This window comes from Spea bombifrons, chromosome 5 (assembly GCF_027358695.1).
Source record: "Spea bombifrons isolate aSpeBom1 chromosome 5, aSpeBom1.2.pri, whole genome shotgun sequence".
In the NCBI taxonomy this organism is placed as follows: domain Eukaryota; kingdom Metazoa; phylum Chordata; class Amphibia; order Anura; family Pelobatidae; genus Spea; species Spea bombifrons.
This window is the reverse complement of record NC_071091.1, coordinates 94,235,072-94,258,234: the sequence shown is the minus strand read 5'-3', so window position 1 is coordinate 94,258,234 and position 23,163 is coordinate 94,235,072. Positions and strand designations below refer to the sequence as shown.

The 23,163-nt window shown below is 37.7% G+C and overlaps 1 protein-coding gene across 1 annotated transcript; it reads right to left on the bottom strand.

Moving 5' to 3' along the window:
- Nucleotides 1–3,677: 3,677 nt before the first annotated feature.
- Nucleotides 3,678–22,534, bottom strand: TMEM67 (transmembrane protein 67). Its single transcript, XM_053467913.1, has 28 exons — nt 22,312–22,534; nt 21,489–21,574; nt 20,899–20,989; nt 20,643–20,742; nt 20,026–20,095; nt 19,451–19,525; nt 19,300–19,362; nt 18,778–18,932; nt 17,932–18,040; nt 14,798–14,890; nt 14,185–14,250; nt 13,433–13,589; nt 12,739–12,862; nt 12,509–12,614; nt 11,539–11,595; nt 11,363–11,461; nt 10,806–10,904; nt 10,299–10,385; nt 9,742–9,838; nt 8,921–9,054; nt 8,424–8,564; nt 8,019–8,099; nt 6,908–7,024; nt 6,335–6,451; nt 5,256–5,357; nt 5,030–5,132; nt 4,614–4,756; nt 3,678–4,093 (listed from the first exon to the last, which is right to left on the bottom strand). Exons 1-28 carry the CDS (start codon nt 22,532–22,534, stop codon nt 4,013–4,015), a joined length of 2,976 nt encoding a protein of 991 aa, XP_053323888.1. The 3' UTR covers nt 3,678–4,012.
- Nucleotides 22,535–23,163: the final 629 nt, after the last annotated feature.

Here is a 23,163-nt window from a genome sequence, read left to right as displayed (position 1 = left end):
CTGGCAAGACATCATCACCTTGTCCACTTTCGGTTGGTGTGCCCAAGGTTCAGTCCTTGGCCCTCTGCTGTTCTCTCTTTATACTTCATCTCTTGGCAAACTAATCAACTTATTTGGCCTCCAATATCATCTATATGCAGATGATACCCAAATCTACATGTCTTCTGATCTCTCTCTCTGTCTCTCATGTCCCTTATTACCAACTGGAAGGTTCCCCTGATGGTGACATCAGTGAGAAATTATTTTTACATGTTACCATTTTTTTAACAATTTTTTTTTTTACATTTATTTTTTTAATCACTTCGTGATTAGAAAGCTAGGCTCCATTGATGTGCATGCTTGAATACAGTACCTGCAAGGGGAGCCAGAGTTCTCAGGAGGGTCTGGATAGGCCCTCTTGGAAACTTTTTCAACTTCCTTATGTTTTTTTTAAAGGACGCACCGCCATCTTGCGAGGGGCAAAATCTCGCTCTCCGGAGACGGTCGTTGATCGCCTCCTGAACTCTTTAAACCGGCCATCCGCTGCCATACAGCGTATAGATAGCTTTCTGATCGCTTTCTGCACCCTTTAAAGCCATGATGGTCCTGGCATGTCAGCTGTCGCTAATTGGATGTTAGTGCATGACGTGCTCGGACCGTCTATTGTTAACAAGGGGTTAACAACCTCACATACGATTAATTGTATGTATTCTTGATGTACACTGTCATTCAAAAGTTTGGGGTCACTTAGAAATGGACATGTTTTTGAAAGAAATGCAGCTTTTGTCTATTAAAATAACATGAAATGCATAAGAAATACAGCGCAGATGTTGTTAATGTTCTAAATCACTATTGTAGCTGGAAACGGCTTATTTTTAATGGAAAATTGTCATAGCTGTACAGAGGTCCTTTATCACTCTTGTGTTGCAATGGCACGTTGTGTTCACTAATCAAAATTTATGTTTAAAAGGCTAATTGATTGCTAGAAAAACCTACAACTAAGTGAACCCAAACTTTTGAATGGTGGCGCGTGTATATTTTTTAATATAAACAATGTTTTATTGCATGTGATTCCCTTCTTGTGTGCTTGTGGTTATTGTCTGTCCCACGCTGTTCAGCACTGCTGTGTATTCCATCCCCAGAGCTTTTGGAACCTAGCAACGTCCTTGTGTCTGCACATTGTGTGTATTGTATACAGCATGTGTGGTATAATAACTTTGCATGTATCCTCTACAGTGCAATAAAATGAAATGTGAAGGTCATGTTGACATGCTATTTATAGAAAGTAGCTGGTGAATAACTAGTTTTAATCAGACATGACAGGAGCCAGCAGGAATCCACGAGTGTCCTTCTTTCTGTTACACTAACTTATTGCTATCGCTTTCCTGGTTCATGTTACCGCTGAGCATTCTTTTTACCATCTCAACCTACTGATTTAATAGTAATACGTACATTACAAGGCTCTGGGCATGTTCACCAAAGAGACAAACGCCTTGATTCACTCTACATGAAATCCAACAGCGGAGAGCTTCTGCTGCAAGAAGAGATTGGCTGGCGCTGCATAATACAGTTAAACCAGTAAAAGTTCTTTATACTGGGCAACTCAGCCATTCTTACTGGCAAAACTTTCAAGTGTTGGCTCTTTTGTAAGGAATAGTAAATGGAGGCAGTTGAAGCTGCAACTTTTCTGTGAACTGCCCTGCCATCTTTCCCTTTAATGAATAAACCCCAGAGATTTTGCTGCATTACATAACATTTTATGTACAATACAATTCAAACACTTCATTGTTTTTTAAAGCAAAATTTGTCCATTAAAATAATATGAAATGGATCAGAAATACAGCGCAGATGTTGGTATTGTTGTAAATGACTATTGCAGCTGGAAATGGGCTATGGAATATCTTAGGTGTACAGCTGCCCTTTATAGCTCCTATAACTTCTGTGCTGCAATGGCACATTGTGTTCACTAATCCAAGTTTAAGTTTAAAGGGCTAAATGGCCATTAGATGACCCTTTTGCAATTACGAGTGACCCCAAACTTTTGAACTGTAGTACAAGTAAAATTCAGAAATAGGTTGGTTGTTGCACACTTAAATGTTATGTCTTACGTCTTCTATGGAGCAAACTGTCTGGAGGTGTAAGGAAGTTAATATGAAGACAAGAACTGTCGGCTTAATATAAGCATGTTACTGATGGCAGTTTCCATCAAACGACCAATAATCATTGAATGCACAGCTTCATTGTTATAGGAGCACAATACAGAAGGAGAACAGACACTACCCTTGTGGGTGGGAATCATAGAATATATGTTCTTTGTTCAATTAATACTTTGATGCTCTGTGAATGGTTTAAATGTTTACCCTTCACAACTCTAATCCTTATGTCAAAGCCTGCTGTTGGGAGGTTTTAATCTAGTTTTTTCCCCTTCTTTCTCTCTCCTTCTACGTTCACCCCCCCCTATTGCGGGTGACCGCCAAACAATGTATTGTACAAGGACTTTCACTGTACCCAATGTATCTTGCTGATTTGGTCATCTCTTTATTTGAAAATGCAGTTTTATAAAAATAAACTTAAAAAATACTACAAGAAATAATGTATACAAATAACACGTTATCCATATTACCACAAAATTCAGCAACACTGTTGAATTTAAAATGTTTGCTTCTTGAAGCGAAAGGATGAATTACATGAAAATGCTGAACAAAGACAAAATAAGCAATATAAAGAACAATGTCTATTTAGCGCACTAACTACCTCCACAGATAAATATGTTAATGTTAATGGCACAACTAAATATAGTATGTGCACAATTTTGTTTTTTCTTTGAGTAGCACATTCTCAAAGTCCTGATGACCCAGAAGTCACTGCTGGCATGTCTTTTAATGACCTGTGTTTATTTATATCCTACTCTTAAAACTCCTCTTGCCAAGTCAGTAAAATATCTCCTCCTTATGAAAAATGCAATTTGAGAATATAAGCAGAGAGATTTTTTCCCAGCATGTTTTCTTGCTGTTTCAGCCCTGGACTGTCATGTTATATTTGTATACATCTTGGTATATATTTTTTCTATGGTAGAACCTCAAAGATTTGGTTTGAAACCGATATCTGCAGGACAGCCTGAACAGATTTTGAAAAATTTGAGATACAGAAACAATTTTGTTCCCAAACTGAAAATGCCCCCCCCCCCCAATTTTCATCAGAACCAAATGTGCAGGGAACATTCCCCTAAAACAAACTGAAAAACGTGTCCGAAACATTTTTCTATTAAACACGCTATTCCATTAGGGTCTCATTGCTGGCAAAATAAGTAGGCAGATTTAAATCAACAATATCTTAAAAAAAAAAAAGTCAGTCCAATTCAGGAAAAGCATATTTTACATGTTATGTACATGTTATTCTGTATGTACTTTACTTCCTGCATCCTGGAAGTTCAAAATATTGCTTTATCTAGTGTAGCTGCCAACTGTAGGTGCTGTAGAGAAGACGTGTCTTATAGACCCTCTAGATTGTAAGCTCGTTTGAGCAGGGCCCTCCTCACCTGTTGTCTCTAAGTCAAATTATGTTACATGCTACTTGTTATGTCCTGTCCTCCCATTGTACAGCGCTAAGGAATTTGATGGCGCTATATAAAACAATAAATAATAATAATAATAGATCCAACTATTTATGATGCAGGAAACATAAGCACAGAGCTGCTAAATAAGGGCAGCAATATGACACAACTGTGGTATAAAACCACATCAGTTTATATTAAGAAGGGGGAAACAAATCCATTGACTCGCTTTAGTTGGCAGATACAACTCGATTGGCATCTTCTGTTCTTTATTTTAAAAAAATGAAGACAACACAAATATACACATTGCTACTATGTCATGTAAAACATCCCCATGCCATCTGGAGCTCAATAACAAAACAAGTAAAAAAAACTGTATAAAAATATTCAGCTATATAAATATTGTATCAATACAAAATGAACACTTATAAAACATTCCTAACACTGGTGCAGCGATGGGTGTTGTAGCTTCACTTGCTTCTAAATCAGGAATCGTTCATCTATTAGAGTTTTTGATGCCAAATTCTTTTGCCCAACAGCACCACGTAAGATCCGGAACATCTTGAAATATAAAATGAAAGAAGGCAAAGAAAGTAAGTGAAAGATGGATTTTGTTTTTAAAGCAACACATAATTTCCGCTAGACAATTACTGTATATACAAAAATATATACTTATTAGTAAGAAATTAAGCCAGTGACTAAAGAAATGGTGACGGGAAAAGCAACTTGTATTGGTGCGATACCACAGAAATGTATGGTGCCAGTTCCAACTGATCATAAACAGTTAAAACAGCTACTGGAGAAAAGTTATTAAACTACAAATAAGCAAAGTATGAATACACTTTATTTCTAAGTACGCCCTTACATACCTGCTCCTACCAAACCAGTTGGACTGGTGTAACGATTATTAACTTTAATGTTGTATGTGGAATTAGCAAACTGGCTCCCATGTATGGTTAAAAAGCAGACAATAAGTGTTGATTTTAATTGGTTAAACTGGCATATTGGTTCCCTAACTGAAGAATTACTCTTGCAATATTTATGCTAAATGTGATTTCAGAAATCTCAAAGACAGACCTACCTCATTTTGCACATACGTGAGAATCGCAGCCAAGACAAAATTTTGAGAGCCTATATCAACAATGCAGAAAAACAGCATATCGAAGATAAGCAACGTTGATTCGTTACCATAAAACAACACGTTGCTGAAGGAATGACTTTCATCTGTAGGGAAAGAAAAGAAAGTAATATCAGGCAAATGGCCAAACGTATTACATACTTTACAAGTTACCAATCACCTATAGAATAATTTGGAACAAATAAATGCTTCCTAAGATTCATAAATGACAAAAAAAAACACAATTGGAACTGCTTATTAATTGTGTAAAAAAATCTGCTTTAATAATTATAATAATACATAAATACTTTCTGGATTTTGTAGTTAAAAATGTAAGAAAACCCCCACGGCATTGCTACATCAGATGGGTGATACCGTACCATTATAGAAGATGCTTTTGTCCATTGGCTCCATAAATTCCATGCCGAGCATTCGCTCAAAGAGTAATTTATCTTTCACAAAGTAATCCATATCTTTAAAAGCCTACAATACAAGTAGAAAGTACACAATGTGAATGCTGTGCGGAGCTTGTTCTTGTGATATTATTTTCCGTGCCTTTTCCACACTGTTCACCAGTACACTATAAACAAATAACATGTTACATACGTGATCAATGAAGGAACTAAGGAATTTATTCATGGTATAGTATGCCTTTGTGCACTGCTCAGAAGTCGAAGATGCTTGCAAAAACCTAGAAGGTCCATTCTTCTGCAGAATGAACAGAGTGAAAACAGAGCTTAGACAGATGTAAAAAGCTAAAATATGTCTGCATACCTTTTTCACAGCCTCTAAACAGACCCAGATACATTAAAACATAAAACAGCACCCAAAGCAGGCGACAACTTGTTAGAATGGAGTGTGATTATTAATCCATACATCCCACAATTTCTCTGTTGGAGTGCGATTACAGCGTCCCTATGCCATGCTATCCCCCCCCAACACACACACTTATACATCCATGCAATCTCACACACTCATTCACAAACATTCACTCATTCATATACGCATACTTGTATTCATACAGTATCTCACAAAAGTTGGTACACCCCTTATATTTTTGTTAATAATTTTATTATATCTTTTCATGTGACAACACTGAAGAAATGACACTCTACTACAATGTAAAGTAGTGAATAACTGTGTAAATTTGCTGTCAAAATAACACATGGCCATTAATGTCTAAACCTTGGCAACAAAATAATGCCCTTTTCGGCCGATATATTTCAGACACCGATATATCGGTGCATACAAAAAACAAAAACTGTCTGTGCTTCTTACCCCAATAAAGTTGGCAACAAATACATAAACATAATATAAATGAGAGGTTTTGGTTATATGAATTGGCCAAAGCATAATTAAGCTCACCCGCCACGTCAAGGCACACTCTCAATAGGGTGAGAACCTACTCTCACCTCCTATATCGGTCCATCCCTACTCATATTTTATACATACATACGAATACATGTAGAGGTTCTGCATTGCAAAGCATTTATGGCATTTGAAACTCCAATGAATCGGAAAGCATTAACTGGACCAAAATATCTATAGACTTTAGAAGTGTCTGCACTGTACCCACCAATCGTCAGTTTTTGCCATAATTTGGTATACCGTACACCATTAACATTCACTGTGATGTTATAAAGACATGCGCTGGAGAGGATTATCTGTAAAACAACCAGACCTACCTTTGTTAAATTGTCATGAATGCGATCAAACTGTGTTCTCATTCTGTTTGTGATGGAAATCTGAAATGTCTGAACGTCATTATTGGGTTGTAAGCCCCGTTGACTGCACATGTTCTCCTAGATCACAAGAAAACACACAAATGAATATTTTGCCCAGCGGTTTGGAAAGGAACGCCTGCCTGTAGACGGCGTGAGGCAGAGAGACATACACCTTTAGAAGTATTCTTATGGCAGGTATAAAAAAGCAAATTAAAAACACTTAGACGACAACTTACTCTATTTGCACTCGATGAAATCTAAGCAAGTATAAAGTAACTCTTTACAGAATTAATGTTACCCTACTGTGATTATGTTTTCAATGAGCTGTGAATACCAGAGCATCTGCACATTTGTCTAACGGTGGCGGCCTAGGAATCTGCAGGTAGCCCTTTCTAGGGAGTATCCTTTTTATCATATCTCTTGTACTGGCATCATTATTGCCGCCCAGATAACCATGCAAAAAGTTATTGTTTGTTTGCATAATAAATATTGTAGTGGTGAGACGAACAGACAGAATAGTAATAATGAATTCACCGCCTCTCTCTTTAAATTCATATTCATTTCCTCCATGCTGGTATCGGCGTGTCCGTGCACAGAACGACCATGAATGTAATATCCGTAGCATCTATGTGATAAAATGAAGACAGATATCTGCAAAGAAAGGATATAAATAGAAAGTTAATAAGGTGTGCGTCCAGGGCCGGCCCTATAATGGGGCAGACTGGGGCAATTGCCCCAGGCGGCACTTTCCCGCCCCAAGCGCATTTTTTTTGTTTTTTTTGAAGCAGAGGAGAGAGAGAGGGGCACCGAGTGGTTTTCGCTTACCCGCTCGGCGCCCCTCTCTCTCTCTCCTCTGCGGCGAGTCTCCCTGTTCGGTCCCGGTGCCGGCTTGTAATGCAGAGCGCCGGAAGTGACGTCAATTTCCGGCGCTCAGCATTACAAGCCGGCACCGTGGCAGAGCAGGGAGACTCGCCGCAGGACTGTTTAAAGGTAAGTGGGGGGGGGGTCGTAGATTATGGCGTCGGCGAAGTTTAAAATGCCGCCCCCCCCCCGGCGTCGGCGTTTTAAACTTCGCCCCAGGCGGCGTTAAGTCTTCGGCCGGCCCTGTGTGCGTCCATGGAAATAATTATTGTATGCAAACATTTAGCCCAGTTGCATCTCACACACTGTTTATTTGATGTAGCAAACAGTGAGTTTTTGGAGGTTTTTATATATTTCTCAGATTTTCAGTTAATGCTCCTCAACATCTTGGGCAACTAGCCCGATGTTTAGGGCTACGAATTTGCTTTGTTTATTCCATTTTACAGGTATCACCTCTGTCAAGGTATCCTGTTGGGGGTTTATCTTTCTGAAATGCGGTCATTAACCATCCTGGGGGTCCAATTAACACAGTGAAGACACTGGAAAGGACACATTTATCACAAGATAACTTAAAAGTAATATAGAACAATAATAAGACTACAAAAGATCTCACAGCTTCAAGGCTTTCTATGGGCAAGAAAAACAAGCTTTTGTTTAACCATTTTTGCCAATGTCATTAAATTAGAAATGTCTCTTCTATCACAGTAAAGACACTCTTCCTTAATACAGTACACAATGCAGCATGTACAAATAAAACCATTATTACAAGTGAATTGTTACTTACATTGCTCATGGAACACAGATCCACAAACTGTCGGATTTTGTCTTCTATAAATCGTTCATAAAAAACAGAAAAGAAAACAACCTGGAAAAAAAAAAAACCAAAACAGCCCGTTACAGAAATATTCAGCTCACAGAACGCTGCGTTCAGCACGGGGCAGGAGAGGCCCCCTGCAAACTTCAAGAACTTGTCGAAATGCTCCTTAGGCACCACACAACCTTCTCACGGCCACTGGATACTACCACCTAACCCTGTCATGGAGTCCAGCACACGGAAAGTAGCAATGTCACCAAAAAACAACAGATAAAAGACTTATTAAAAACACCCTATCCTGTACTACATAATGGTATTTCTATAATAACAATCTGTTAAAATAATTTTTGCATGTTATGTTCGTTCAACCCCCACCTGCAAAAAGGCAATAACAAGCCACAGAGTGGTGGTCACCCCATATCTCAATATGCGACTCCATGGAGCTATGTAATCTTCTGGGTTTCTAGAAAGACTGGAAGAGGGATCCCGCAGTGCAAGGTTTTCAAAACCTGCAATCTGAGAAAAGAATAAACAAGTTAGCATGTAAAGCATATGGCAAATAACGTATGCCAGGGACACCATTTCATGCTTCTGATGTCTTTTATGCCCACTGGAATAGACATATGAAATATCCATTAGTGCAAGGATGATGGGTACATGCATTAGTATTCAAGCAAAGCTGGTCGTGGTTAATAAACATGGAAAGTTTAGACATGACCAGGTGAGATGCACCACTATTCCAAAAAGAAATAAAATTAAGAATGATACTGTCAACATACTGCATATGACACTTAAACGGTTAACCCCAGACTAATTATATGAATAGGCCAATTGAAATCCAATTGAAATTAATGTAAACTTTTGGACCTCACCTCCAAAAAGAAGAGAACAGCAAGGACTTGAAAGAGCGGATTGATCTTGCGCACGGTCTGAATTTCATTCCATTCATTCGCTACAAAATATGTCCTCCAAATGCTCACAGGTGTAATGCTACTCTTTATACCACCTTAAAAATAAAACGAATGATTCCATCTGAACATCTGGAGCAACAAGCACTCACCAAGCAGGTATAGAACAGAAGTGGTGTTAGAGGGCAAATGACGCCACATGCTAATTTATGTGTTAATTAAAGGTGGTGTTCCACCTGAACGTATTACTTCTGTAATTACATGCACCACCAAAACATTGTTACTAGTACTCTTGCGTGCCTAAACCCTTCCCGGGAATAATTATTTAATCCTGTAATATTTTGCCATAATATTTGCTGGGAACATTTTTCATATGCCAGAAAAGCAACCACTGAGAAATTGTTGCCATAGAAACAAAAAAAACCACCAAAACCCTTGTTACATGTTTCGGCACTGATTTTTCAGGGAAGAATTAAACAGATCTGCTAAGGTGTATTTACTTAGCACACGAAAGAGTACAATTCCACACATGGCCACAGTGGGAAAATAACATATCTATCAGACACCATTTCCATACTGAATGGGTCCTATGTGTACCCCCCATATCTGCCAAGGAGACCTTTTACCTTATTTTACTCATATACCGAGTATATTAATTATAAGTTGTATTGCATTGCACAGGTTTACCTGCATTGTTTTTAGATACATTTATTTAAATGTACCACAATAAACCATACAGACATCATCCAAATAGAAGAAAAAAAAAAGACACGATCTTAACTCACCCTCAGATTTTATCATCTTGCCTTTTGGTCTCTCCCAGTCAATAAAGAAGATGTCTAATGTGAGCTGGGAGAGGAGTTTGTGCAAAAACTGTAGAGCCTGAAATCATTAAGTGCAACCATGTTAAAAGTGTACTGCACTTCTGTTTTATGTTTTATATTTCAAGAACTATTTCTATTTTTTTTGCACAGTATATTTGAATAAACAGATCTGTAAACGTAACACTTGCACTGATAAACACACACACACACACATATATATATATATATGATGTCCTGATGAAAGTCTGTAATAAACAAGACTGAAACGTTGACTTAAAAACCGAAGTTGTTTGTGTGGTCATTTGCAAAGTCCCTGGAGTGCCGGTAATTATTTTTGGACTTTATATTATTTACTGCTGCAGTTATTTGGCACCGGGCAGAAATTTGGCATTTGGAGTGCAATTGTTAATTTTGGATTTTATATATATATATATATATATATATATATATATATATATATATATATATATATATATATATATATATATATATATATATACACACACACACATACTTGCCTTCAGACCAAAAGCACAACCCACATAAGTAACAAAGCTGTCTTCTTCATGAGGTAAAGGCAAGAGAACAGAAACATATTGCTGCCCCTGCAAATAAAACAAAGAAAAACTTTGTGGACACAATGGAGTTACGAGTTATTCAAATCAAATCCACAAGAATATAATTCAAACTGAGCAGTTGTGTGACTTTGTGCACAATCACTAAACAATCTTCAGGCATTGTAATGGCAAAGCACAAAATAGTCGGATTTAAAAAATATTTATAATATTACTTAATTCCATTTATGTAAGGCTTTATTTTAAACAAATACAAATAAAGCATCTTTGCATTCAACTGGTGCAAAGCGAACTGAAGTCAGTTTTATTTTCACACTAATATGGTGCAAAGTAATTACTATTTAACTGGAAGTTTAATCCACAGTGTGCAACGCATTAAGGATCTTCTGTAATTTTTAATTTCACTTTATACTGATATGCCATTGTTAAACAGATGCAAGGCTTACTTACTTTGAATAAGATGAGCCAATAAAATCCAGTACCAATCGTCACAGCCAAGAAAACGTTGGCCAGCGCGCCAGCGTAAAATATCAAGAAATGTATGCTGGTCTGAAAAACAAATTCCACCCTCAATATTCTCTACGGATTTCAAAAGCTGGTAAGCATAATAACATGACAAAATAATAAAAGCACCGCTATAAGGAGTTCTGATGACTATATAACATGGGATGTAAACTCCAAAAGATATACACTAGGGATGAAGTTCTGCTTGTATATTATATATATAGGCTGGGATATAGATATAGATATATATAGATATATATATATATATATCCCAGCCTAGGTCTAGCAAGCTGAGCACCCTGACTAGATGGCAAAGTTAAACTTGTAAGTATTAAATAAACAGGCTTGGACTTAAATTTGTTGCGAAGGAAGAGCATAGTCTTCCAAACGTATCAATATTAACCACAAGTCTAAATACAAGAATTAATGACAATATATCAAATATAGCACAGATTGGCCAGCATTTACACAGCCTCGTATAATGCAATCGATTTCCAAGCTACCTGCAAGTCAACAAACGGGCTACCTATCCTTCTTTTCCACGCTGCGGTTTTAAGAAGTGACCACAAGACAGCCAGCCCACCCAGCACTCCAACAGCAATCTGGAACATAGAGAGGCATAAAGTGAATATCACACTAAGATGGAAAGCTCAAAATACACTCGCTAGACATCACTTACATTGGCCTGGACCAGCGAGTCCGACTGTTGCATTTCATAATGTACTGAAAAGGAAACCTGCAAGGGAGAAACATGACTTATTTCACAATGAAACATAATACAAGCAAGAATAATAATCATAATAATAATAATAATAAATAATAGCATATTCTGCACGGCTACTGCTTACAACAAAGTCATTGTTGTACCCGTAGGCACAAGATAAAGCAGAGCTCTTAGCAATCTGCCACCCAGGGGTTTTATTCACTAAACAATGAGGCTTCAGGAGACATAAGACATTATTATTTGGCTAATGAAACGTCAACCTTCCCTGATACAAAAGGTGCTGTTCCACTTAGACGCTTGCACGTTTTTATTAATTAATAAACCTTAGTAGATCGGTAGAAAATGTACCAAAGCTAACTTTCATCAGTAGGTTTAGTCATGTAAAGTAGTAGTAAACTTTTCAGTTCCTATAGCAAACCCATGGCCCTGTCACCTGTTCACCGCTTTTGCTTACTTGGACCACTTTTTATAGGTACCGACTTCTGCAGACCGGGAACACCCCACAAGAGCGGCAGTTTTGGAGATGCTCTGACCCAGACGTCTCGCCATCACAATTTGGCCCTTATCAAAGTCACTCAGATCCTTACACTTGCCCATTTTTTCCTGCTTCTAACACATCAACTTTGAGGATGAAATGTTTATTTGCTGCCTAATATATCCACCCATCAGGTGCCATGATAACAAGATTATCCGTGTTATTCACATCTTCACCTGTCAGTGGTCATAATGTTATGGCTGATCGGTGTATCTAGATAGTATTCCTTGGTTCTCACAGTAAGAAAATCCACTTTTTTTTTTTTTTAGTTATTACAGCTTCCGGTGTTCCCTTCAATTGTATTCAGTTTTGAAATATAATATAACACAATGAATTTAAAATAACTACATGCCCTTTTTATTTATTTATTGTAGGCAACTAAAAACTTACCTTTACGGTTTGGCTGCTGGGATTCTGCACCTGCACATCCGTGTATTCAACAGTCATCAAGGGCAGATAGATTTTTCCTTTAAAAGTGTTGGGCACAAGACTGACGCTGTATAAAAATGCATGGTGTTTAAATGATGTATAACTTACAGTATATATCACATATTATATATTGAGACATTCTTACATGATGCTGTTGTAACATGGTCTTGGCATGTCATTGTATTGCTCACCTTATTGTTATTTTGCTAGCAAGTCTAATAATTCTTGGGAGGCTGGTAAGAGCATTCTCTCTCCCACTGAGAGTGTCAACCAAGAATATACGACGAGTCAATAACCAGTTGTTAATGTTGTCTCCTGGAGGGGTGAAACAAATGAATTAGGCAATTAAAAATAATCAGACTAGAGTTAAACTAAGATTTTATATGTAGATATACACATACAGTATATGGACATGACCATTACACCAAATTACTTTTATGACATCACATTCTAAATACACAGACATTAATATGTAGTAGCCCCCCCCCCCCTCCTTTGCAGCTATAACAGCTTCCACTCTTCTGAGAAGGGTTTCCATGTGATTTTGGAGTTACATATTAGGACATACGGGTACAAATGGCGAAAAGGGCCTTACGAACTTACAAACTATTAGATCCTCTACCAGACTTCTGTAGCGCAAGATACGTGAAATCAATTACATAATATATCTGATGTGAAGGAAACAATTGTAGCCGTCATCACTTTCAGATTTTCTTTTTTTTAACACTTACATATACTGAATATTCAATTTAAAAGTAATAATATGGTGGGTGACCTTATTCCTTAAATATTAATATAAAATAATTGAAATAAATAATTTGAAATAATTCAAATAATATTCAAAAGTTATAAGTAGAATAAAGTATATTTCGTCAACAGTCTTACCTTGATTCACAAAAACATCATTGTACTGCAAGTTTAGATTGCGGACTGGCACTGGCCAGATGTTTTGCTGGCCATCATCGCCTGTCTGTATGAGATACACGTCGTAAAAGACAGGTTCTGGGTAATCCTGCAGGATCCTGGTAAGCAACAATTCACACTATGGACAATTGTCAGAGTTAGTATTAAAGAAATATACCTACCAGGTATTTGAAAGTTTTTACATTTAGTGGTTTCATGTATAAATATTCAGTCGTGTACCACCCCTTAGAGTAACATCAACTCATCTAGTATTTGGCTGTTAACAGTGCCAATGGTGGGCAGAGCAGCATGCGAGCAGAGTTAAGAAAAAGCATAGGGCCATCCACACCCTAATGCAAAAAAACTGTATGGAAAACAATCACTGTAGTCCCAACCAGCTGATTTAAAGAATGTACCGTATTTGCTCGATTATAAGACGAGGTTTTTTTCAGAGCAAATGCTCTGAAAAATACCCCTCGTCTTCTAATCGGGGTCGTCTTCTAATCAGACCTCAAATAGAGGTCTGATTAGGAGACTAAGATCCAGATCCCCCGCACCGCTGCAGGGGACCTGTATCCTCCTGTCTCCCCCCCCATACACACACTTACCGAAAAGAAATGCATCACTGGTGCCTCACTTTACTGAATTGGGTATGGAAAAACATGGGTCCATTTGCCCCTTGAACTATTTGCTGTCATCACATATAGAAAGTAAGCTATTTTTAGAATACTAACCTTATGTTCGTATGTTGTTCCAAAGCTAAATGCAGCATCCAGCCTTGTCACAATGTCAGGGCAGAGCTATATAAAGGACAACAAAAATGCAATAGTAAAATAACGTATTAGGGGAACATTTAGATTTCTAACTGTGTTTTTCAAATATCTCTATAATAAGATAGACTTGGGTAACTGAGTAGCACATTATGTCATCACCTTGGTTTCAAACGGAAGAGCTCAGCCTATGGTGAGATAGAAGTGGGAGTTGCTTTGTTGCGGATGAACAGCCCCTGTATCTACATGCTTTACCATAGAGAGAGTGAACGGAAGGGGGAATAAATTATCATCCCATCCACTGTGTCTGTGGTACTGCAGGCTTTATTATCCAGTAATACTATGCTGAAGAGCAAAGGTGAGCCAATGTGAGCAAAGATGACTAGGCCAGATATGGTTAAAACCATGGCCATTCAACCAGTGCTCATCCTAACCCACTTGACTATATCACAACATTTCATCTGTGGGATGCAAATACCTAATGGGCTTCATGTGAAGTCAGGCTCTTAATGCTTGAATGGAATTCACAAAACTATGAACTATTATGTTAATTAACCTGCGCACTGTAAAAGTATACCTGCAAAAGTCCTCCATCCAAAGTCTGCCACTTCACGAAGTTCCCTCGTACATCATACAGAGCAGCTGTGAACTGTAGCCTTGAGTTCTGTGTCTGGTAATAAGTTCAAGTATGAGTTATGTACTTACAGTCAGCAGAATACAAGTGCTCATCGGCATCTGTGTTTTAGTTCACTACCCCTTTACAGTCTAAGCTCATGAGTGGGCTGCCAGAAACTCTCAGGCAAGCTCATGGGCATGGTGCTCAACTCCTGTTGTATTTGTTAACCACGCCATATTTAAATTGTACAGGGCTGCCTCCTTGTCTAATTGATGTTACATTGATGGCATTGTTCTAATTATTTTTTTAATGTTGCCAGCTACTGAATGCACATTATTAACCCCTTAAGGACCGGGCTCATTTTTCGTTTTGTACCCTGTGGGACCGCAGCTGTTTTGACACTTTTGTGGTGCTTGTGTTCAGCTGTAATTTTCTCCTCACCCATTTAGTGTACCCACATAAGTTATATATTGTTTTTTTCAGGACAAGATGGGCTTTCTTCGGATACCATTACTTTGATCGTATCATCTTATTTACTATAAAAAAAATAAAAAAAACATGGTGAAAAATTGAAAAAAAACACATTTTATGACTTTTATTTGAAAAATCTTTTACTCACCTAAAAAAGCAAGTAAAAAAACTAGCTAAATAGATTCTACTACTTGTCCTGAGTTTAGAAATACCCAATGTTTTTATGTTTTTTTGCTGTTTTTTGTAAGTTATAGGGCAATAAGTACAAGCAGCGTTTTATGATTTCCAAATCTTTTTTAACAAATCTGGTCAGTCTGCCTCCATCTCCTCTTTGGAAGATCTTTGAAGCCAGTTAACTCAATTTAACCCCCTCAAACCATATATTTTTGAAAACTAGACACCCCAGGGTATTCCAAATGCTGTTATTTTAACTCTTTCCATGCACCAATTATAGAACTACACTTTGTCAAACTTTGTAATAGTAATTTTTTTTATTTTTTTTTTTCCACACAAATTGTACTTTAGTTATAGATATACAGGTTCTGGTATATGTCACTGTCAAACAACCCCCCAATATGTGTTCAGGAACATCTCCTGAGTACAGCGATACCCCACATGCATGGGCTTGTCAGATTGTTTGGCTGGTAAAAGGCTACTTTTGGGGCATGCGTAATCCAGGTGGTCATTTGGTCATTCTGCCTCCATCTCCTCTTTGGAATATCTTTGAAGCCAGTTAACTCAATTTAACCCATTCAAACCATATATTTTTGAAAACTAGACACCCCAGGGTATTCCAAATGCTGTTATTTTAACCCTTTCCATGCACCAATTATACAACTACACTTTGTCAAACTTTGTAATAGTATTTTTTTTTTTCACACAAATTGTACTTTAGTTATAGATATACAGGTTCTGGTATATGTCACTGTCAAACAACCCCCCAATATGTGTTCAGGAACATCTCCTGAGTACAGCGATACCCCACATGCATGGGTTTGTCGGGTTGTTTCAGATTTAAAATGCCACATTTGGGAAGTGCGCTTTTTTTCTCCATTTTGGTCAGTCTGTACCTATACCCTATCTTTGAGCTTGGCCACTCCAATTTACCCCATCAGCCATTTTTTTTATATATTAGACACCCCTTGGGTATTTGAAGTGCTTTTATTTTAACTCTTTGTTGAGATTTTTGAGAAATTTTAGCATTTGCTCAAAATAATAAACTTTATTTTTTTATTTTATTTTTTTAATACTTTTTTTATATTTTTTTTTTTTACACATTTTGCAATGTACTGGATGGTTCATCTAGTGACATCACTGCATAATTATTTTTAAATGTTAGCACATTTTTTTTTTAATTTTTTTTTCCATTTTTTATTTTTTTTGAATATTTTACTAATCACATAGTGATTAGAAAGCTGGGTTCCATTGACTTGCATGGTTGAATGCAGTACCTGTATTCAACCTGCAAGTGGAGCCAGAGTTCTCTAGAGGGTCTGGAGACCGTCTAGCTAACTCTTTCATCTTTGTTGTTTATTTTCCCGGGCCGCCGCCATCTTGCTTGATGGCGAAGATCACCGGCAGCGGCGGCTGTGACCGCTCTCCGGAGCGGTCACAGCCCATCCAAAGGTAAGTGTTTGGTGTCGCTGGATGCCTCCTGATCGAGGCATTCCAGCGACACCATTTAAGTTTAGGAGGCGATCGTCGATCGCCTCCTAAACGCTTTTAAAACGGGCGTCCGCCGCCATACAATGTATGGCGGCTGTTGACGCCCCGGGGAGGGGCCAGACATGGCCCCCGATGCCGATCTCGGCGTTACTGAATGCCTCGACATCGAGGCATTACAGTAACGCCGTTTAAGCGAAGAAAGTGATCGTTGATCACTTTCTAAGCTTATTTAATTTTATGACGGTTCAGGACCGTCAAAGGTCATTTAGCGACCTTCATGTCATGACGGTCCTGAACCGGCAAAGGTCGCGAAGGGGTTAAAATATAGTATATATATATTGAATATTTACAGGTCATTGCCTCTTTTAGGATAGAACAAACCTCACCGCAGATGTGCTGACCCCCAAATCCTGTTGATTTTGTTAGATGATTAGGTTATCCAAATCAAGTCAAGAGTTTCAGGATTTAAAAAAGGGTCCTCTGAGAAGTTTCTGTGTTTTATTTAGTACTAACATTTTTAAGCTTCAGTTTTATTGTCTAGTTGAACCATCATGATTATACAAGAAAACACCTATTATCGATACACACGGTGTGGTAGGAAATTTTGTATCCTGCAATCCACCTTTACAATCCAAACAATAATTGTGTGTCTCTATATATGTCTATGGACCAATGTAAGCATGGAAAAGAGGAATTCACTCTTGTGAGTGAGTTACATTCCTACACTGCTATCATTTAACAATATTCTCTCACCCCGTTACATTTTCCCATTCTATTTAGACATACATGCTGATTGCTGAACATTTATAACTAAAAGTGAAGTACAAAATTATCATAGTACAGTATTGAAATTCCTTTCTGTATATGATTACCAAGTGTGAACCATCTGAAATGCGCTTTTTCTTGCAACACAATGTGTTGTCTTTTAAAACGCGTTGCCCACAGAACAATTTACTAACCCGTTCCTTTGATTTAAAGGCGAAGCTTGTCGGGAACTGAGAGGATGTGAGGACACGAGATGCTAAACCAGGCTGGTCATCATAATAAAGCCATGGGAGATTCTGCCTCCTACAAAACATGACACGCGTGTAAGGTCAATAATATAATGGATAAGCACTGTTATTAAGACATTGATGCCTGAAGCTCATAACTAACCAGATTTATTCATAGCAATGAAGCTAGCAAGTCGTTTTTTCGTGAATCGCTGCTAAACGCTGTTTGTCTATAGTCCCTGAAAACGTTTCTGTAACTCTAAACGCATTACTTCTACTGCTAAGCATAATAAAAGGCAGGTCCCATTGAAACAAAATATACTCTGAGCATAAAATACAGCACAGATTAAAGTAATGTAAACTTGTTTCATCTGTAGACCTGGAGGCTGCCATCATTATTAGTCGTGTGATATATTGATGACGATGCTAAAAACAAAACACCGCAATGGTTTTTCAATTAATTATTTAAAGCAGCAGTCAGGTCCCTGTGCATGTCAACACATGCAGTATGCATTCTCTCCTAATCTTTGGTTCAGGATCACAACTAATTTTTCCCAACAGCCCACCAGCCTACAAACCTTCTGATGCACCAGACCACAGAAAGGGAAGAAGCTCAGTAGCAGGTCAGAGGAGGCTGACAGGTCTTTATTTATATTAGGAATAGTTATGTGATATGCAATTCTAGCTTTAAAGAATGATCACAAAAGGCAAGAAAAAGTTGTTAGTGTAATGAAACCTCACTATATAATGAAAATAAACATATCCAAATGATGCATTGTAATAGGTTAGACTAAAGAACAGTGTTAGACTCACCAAAAAACAATGGAGTGGACAGCTCCCAGTCCGACCGTGTTTGTGTATATATATCGGAAGAGTGAACACGCATCAGAATTAGGAGAAATTGGGGAATGCATGTTCATCACACACATGTTACCGAGGGCTTGGCAGGCTGTCTGATTGGAGTAGAGCTACAAATCAAATCAACAGATTGGCAAATTATTTGCATCAAGCAATTATACGTCTTACAATTTATTTTAAACCATTGCTTTCTTCATATAATAGGAACAGTAATTCTTGAATAAAATATAGTAAATAATGCAGCTTTTCACTAGCGCTACGTTAGATATTTCAATGGCTGCACAAGGTAGCAAAGAAGAGCTAAACCATCGTTAAGATGCGTGTCTAAAATGCTCAATGCGTTCCAAAAGCGAGGGTAAAATATTTTGTAATAGAAAATTTGAAAGCAACATAACACCAACTAATCAAAAAACTAAAATCATGCAAATGTGGTTTATTTTCACCAGTAATTATACAACCCGTTACTAACAGCCTTACCATACATGCTGCTGCTGATGCTTGCAAATGAATGGAAAACCATTCTGACCTCAGCAACATGCCCTGGAAGCAAAAATAAAAATATACAATTTATATATACACACATATATTGTACTGTAAATAACTACTCATGCATTTTCCTACCACTCACCAGCTGGCTGAACCGAACAGTAGGGAGCACTCTGGACAGGAATTGTGTTGTACCACTTATGCATATTCCTCCAACCTAAAAATATATAACGCACAGGAGTAGGTATATCATGTGCTATGCATGGCAGAATGATTGCAGTCATATAAGTACAGTAGACATTTGGATTGGGGTACAATATGTTTTAATATATTCAGAAAGGAGGTCCAGTTTAAGGATTAGTAGGGAGAGGTCATACATACAATCACGGGGAAGAGGTAAATGTAAACCAAGATGTTTAATCCCAAAGAGGGTAAACAGTTGGAATGTAACAACTGCAGGATTGTTGTTTTTTCTACCACAGATTCTGTACCAACAATACAATTATCTTTTAAGCTATATAATGTGTAAGGTTAGTAATATAACTTTGTTTATGAAGGTATTGGGTACATTGTGATGGCTTTAAGCAAGCGTCAGACAAGCAAGCTAAACTGTTTAGCTGTAAAAGTCAAACAATACAAAAGACATCAAACTTATGTAATGTCTAAAATTATTAACACAATATCGGAATTGGTATATATGCCGGGACTGGTTCTTACCAAAATGTTTGGTTGGTTACAGCTGCATGAGTTACTCCTATTGATAAACGTTTCATGACATCTTTCGCACCTAAGGAAGGAAAATCATTAGAAGAATGGTCGAGAGTGTGACAACTGATGTTGAATGTTGATAATTTAAAAATAAGGCACTTGAGAAGTAAAAATCCCAAGTCAGAATGTAGCATTTGGGGGACTGTTTAGTCAGTGACAACAGAAGAAAGGGAGTAATTATTTCTGTGGTCATAAAGGTAAACACACAATGCAAAAGATCCTTTTGGGGTTTTTACAGACCTTAATCTCCCTTGTAACATATTTACTGTGGCAGTAATTTTGAATATATTTTATAATTTTGTTTTCCTTGTTTTATTTGTAGAGGGAGAAACTCTGCTTAAGCCAAGTGCCATTCTATTCATTATATTCCATTATATCAACACTTTATCCTAAATATTCTACTCCTGACCCCCACAAGTCCCTCTTGTCAGCATTAATGTCAGCGAAGTGGTATAAATAAGAGATACTCACATTAAAAACCTATTGTCTTATTAATAAAAATGTAATCGCTGATTGTAAGGAAATTCCTTCCTTCAGAAAACAAAGTAGCACATATCGGATCATACCTGTTTCCAAATGCATCTGGAGCTGTCAAAGATGGCTCTGTTCCATCACAGTTAACACAGTTTGCTTTCTGTAGCAAGGTGCCATTCGCGTCTCTTTCCACTAGAGAAATAATTTGCTTTAATGTACACCAGACATGGTTTACACAGACGTCCCTAGGCATATTAATCCTTCCCCTTTCCCCGCAATCCCCAGTGAACCCACTAGCATACAATGTTGGTTAAAGTGCCCAAGCAAAAAAACAAAAACCATACTTACTCAAAATCTGCCCTGGGGAACACTGGCAGTTTCCATCCAAAGTTCGTCCACTGGGACAGTCAATACAACCCCAGCCATCTAATGTAACACCCTGAAGTATTAGTAGGAAAAGAATTTTAAAAATCCATATAGTAATTACATTTGTTTACTCACAATTCAAAAGAAATGAACCCTATAGTCTACACGGGTAGCATTGGTTAAAGAACTCCTCCCAATGTCCACTGATCATGGTATCAATCCTTGAACTCCAAAATCATCAATGTCACAGCTGATGAAATGCAGAAGCATTATATTATGTTCATTTGAGATTATATATATATATATATTATACATATACACCTTTATGTTTTATTTACAGTAATGTAAGTTTCTACAAAATAACATGCGTAATCCCCAATGTTGTTTTTAATATTTGCATTTGAGAGGACGGAGGAAAGGTGCTCGACTCATTATCACTCTTTAAATCCTTGGACAGAGTAAGGCTAAAGAGGGGACGGGGAATATTAGGACTTCATCAGTGATTTGTAGTTAATTACACATTTCATATAAAAGGGATATATATTAGTGGTTTGTATTATGTATTCCATTACCTTATCTTCTGGGCACTTCTGGCAAATTCCCAAAGGGCCATTGTTAGAAGTCAACTTGTATCCAGGACTACATATGCAGGTAGTACCTAATGGAAGCAAATATATCAATACTAATTATCTTGTGCTAAAAATTAACAGGGTACAAAATTTGTCTCACTGGAACACAGAAAAAAAGCAATGACACTTGTGTATTATCTGAGCACTATGTTTTTTAATTTCAAACCGTAACTACAAAGGAAATTGAGGGATTATGGAGTTCTGTTCAATGGCGTAATAAGAAACATTGGGGAACTTCTTGACACAAGACAATCTGTTTGATGCAATGTGTGATTAAACATGATTGAATGAACAATTAGCCGTTTCTAAAGTTAATTTTGTTAAAAGTTTAGTACACATAAAAAGTTACAAAATTTCATTTTGTAATTGGAGCTACATTATTATTTAAAAATAGGAGGCATTCTAGACAATACACAAGTACCAAGATTATTTTTCTGTATGTTGTGAAGAAATGTTGATCGATCTCGCTGACCTAAAAACCTGTATTGCTGAGTAGTACTAAATCATAGCCATACATTAAGCTTTGCATTTAGCCATCTGTAATATATACTCCTAAATCACTGCTATACACTGAGCCTTACATATAGCCATCTGTAATATATACTCCTAAATCACTGCTATTCACTGAGCCTTGCATATAGCCCTCTGTAATATAAATATTACAGGTTGAATGTCCGCAGACATGCTGTTGTACTGTTTCGTATAGCAGATGTTGGGCACACCGAATACACCCCCATGAACCTGCTCGGTTCCCGTGCCCGCATACCGTCGCGGTTGGGCCGCATTGTTTCTGGGCACCGTACACAGGACAGGCTGGCCGTGTCATAGTACTGCCGGTCTCCGCACTCCTCGGGCCGCTGGAGAGGGATGGAAAAACTTTGTCCGAAGCACGGCCTGCAGACTAAAGCAAAAAACAAGCAGCTCAGCGTCAGCCCTCGGCCCGGTACCGAGCACAACCGCTTCTCTGTCTCCATAGCAAGGAGACCCATAATGCACCGGGACCCCCACTACCGCTAGCCAAAGACGGGGGGAGGTGCCTGGTAACGTCTAGGGGTACAATTTATTGTATGCAAGAAGTTATTTGCATCCATACGTGTTATTATTATTTCTCATTAATATACCGCCGCCATAATCCGAAACGCTAGATGTGCCAAGAGAAATAACTAATGCTATACATATAGCGGTATATATACTCATTTAATCACTGCTATACACCGAGCTTTACGTATATCCCTCTCTAATATATACTCCTAAATCACTGCTATACACCGAGCTTTACATATAGCCCTCTGTAATACATATACTCCTAAACCACTGCTATACACTGAGCTTTACATACAGCCCTCTGTAATATTATTATTATTATTTATTGTTTTATATAGCGCCATCAAAATCCGTAGCGCTGTACAATGGGTAGACAGGACATAACAAGTAGTATGTAACATAACAAATTGACTAACAGAGACAACAGGTGAGGACACTGAGCTTTACATATAGCCCTTTGTAATATATACTCCTAAATGACTGGTATACACTGAGCTTTATATGTAGCCCTCTGTAATATACACTCACTGGCCACTTTATTAGGTACACCCTGCTAGTACCGCGTTGGACCCCT

Bases quoted from the DNA above. Each gene is read 5' to 3' on its own strand.
- TMEM67 (XM_053467913.1), bottom strand. From the start codon at position 22,534: ATGGGTCTCCTTGCTATGGAGACAGAGAAGCGGTTGTGCTCGGTACCG. The intron at 19,363-19,450 runs GTGAGTGGTAGG...TTTTGCTTCCAG, and splicing joins CTGTTCGGTTCAGCCAGCTG to GGCATGTTGCTGAGGTCAGA. The intron at 18,933-19,299 runs GTAAGGCTGTTA...TTTGATTTGTAG, and splicing joins CATCAGCAGCAGCATGTATG to CTCTACTCCAATCAGACAGC.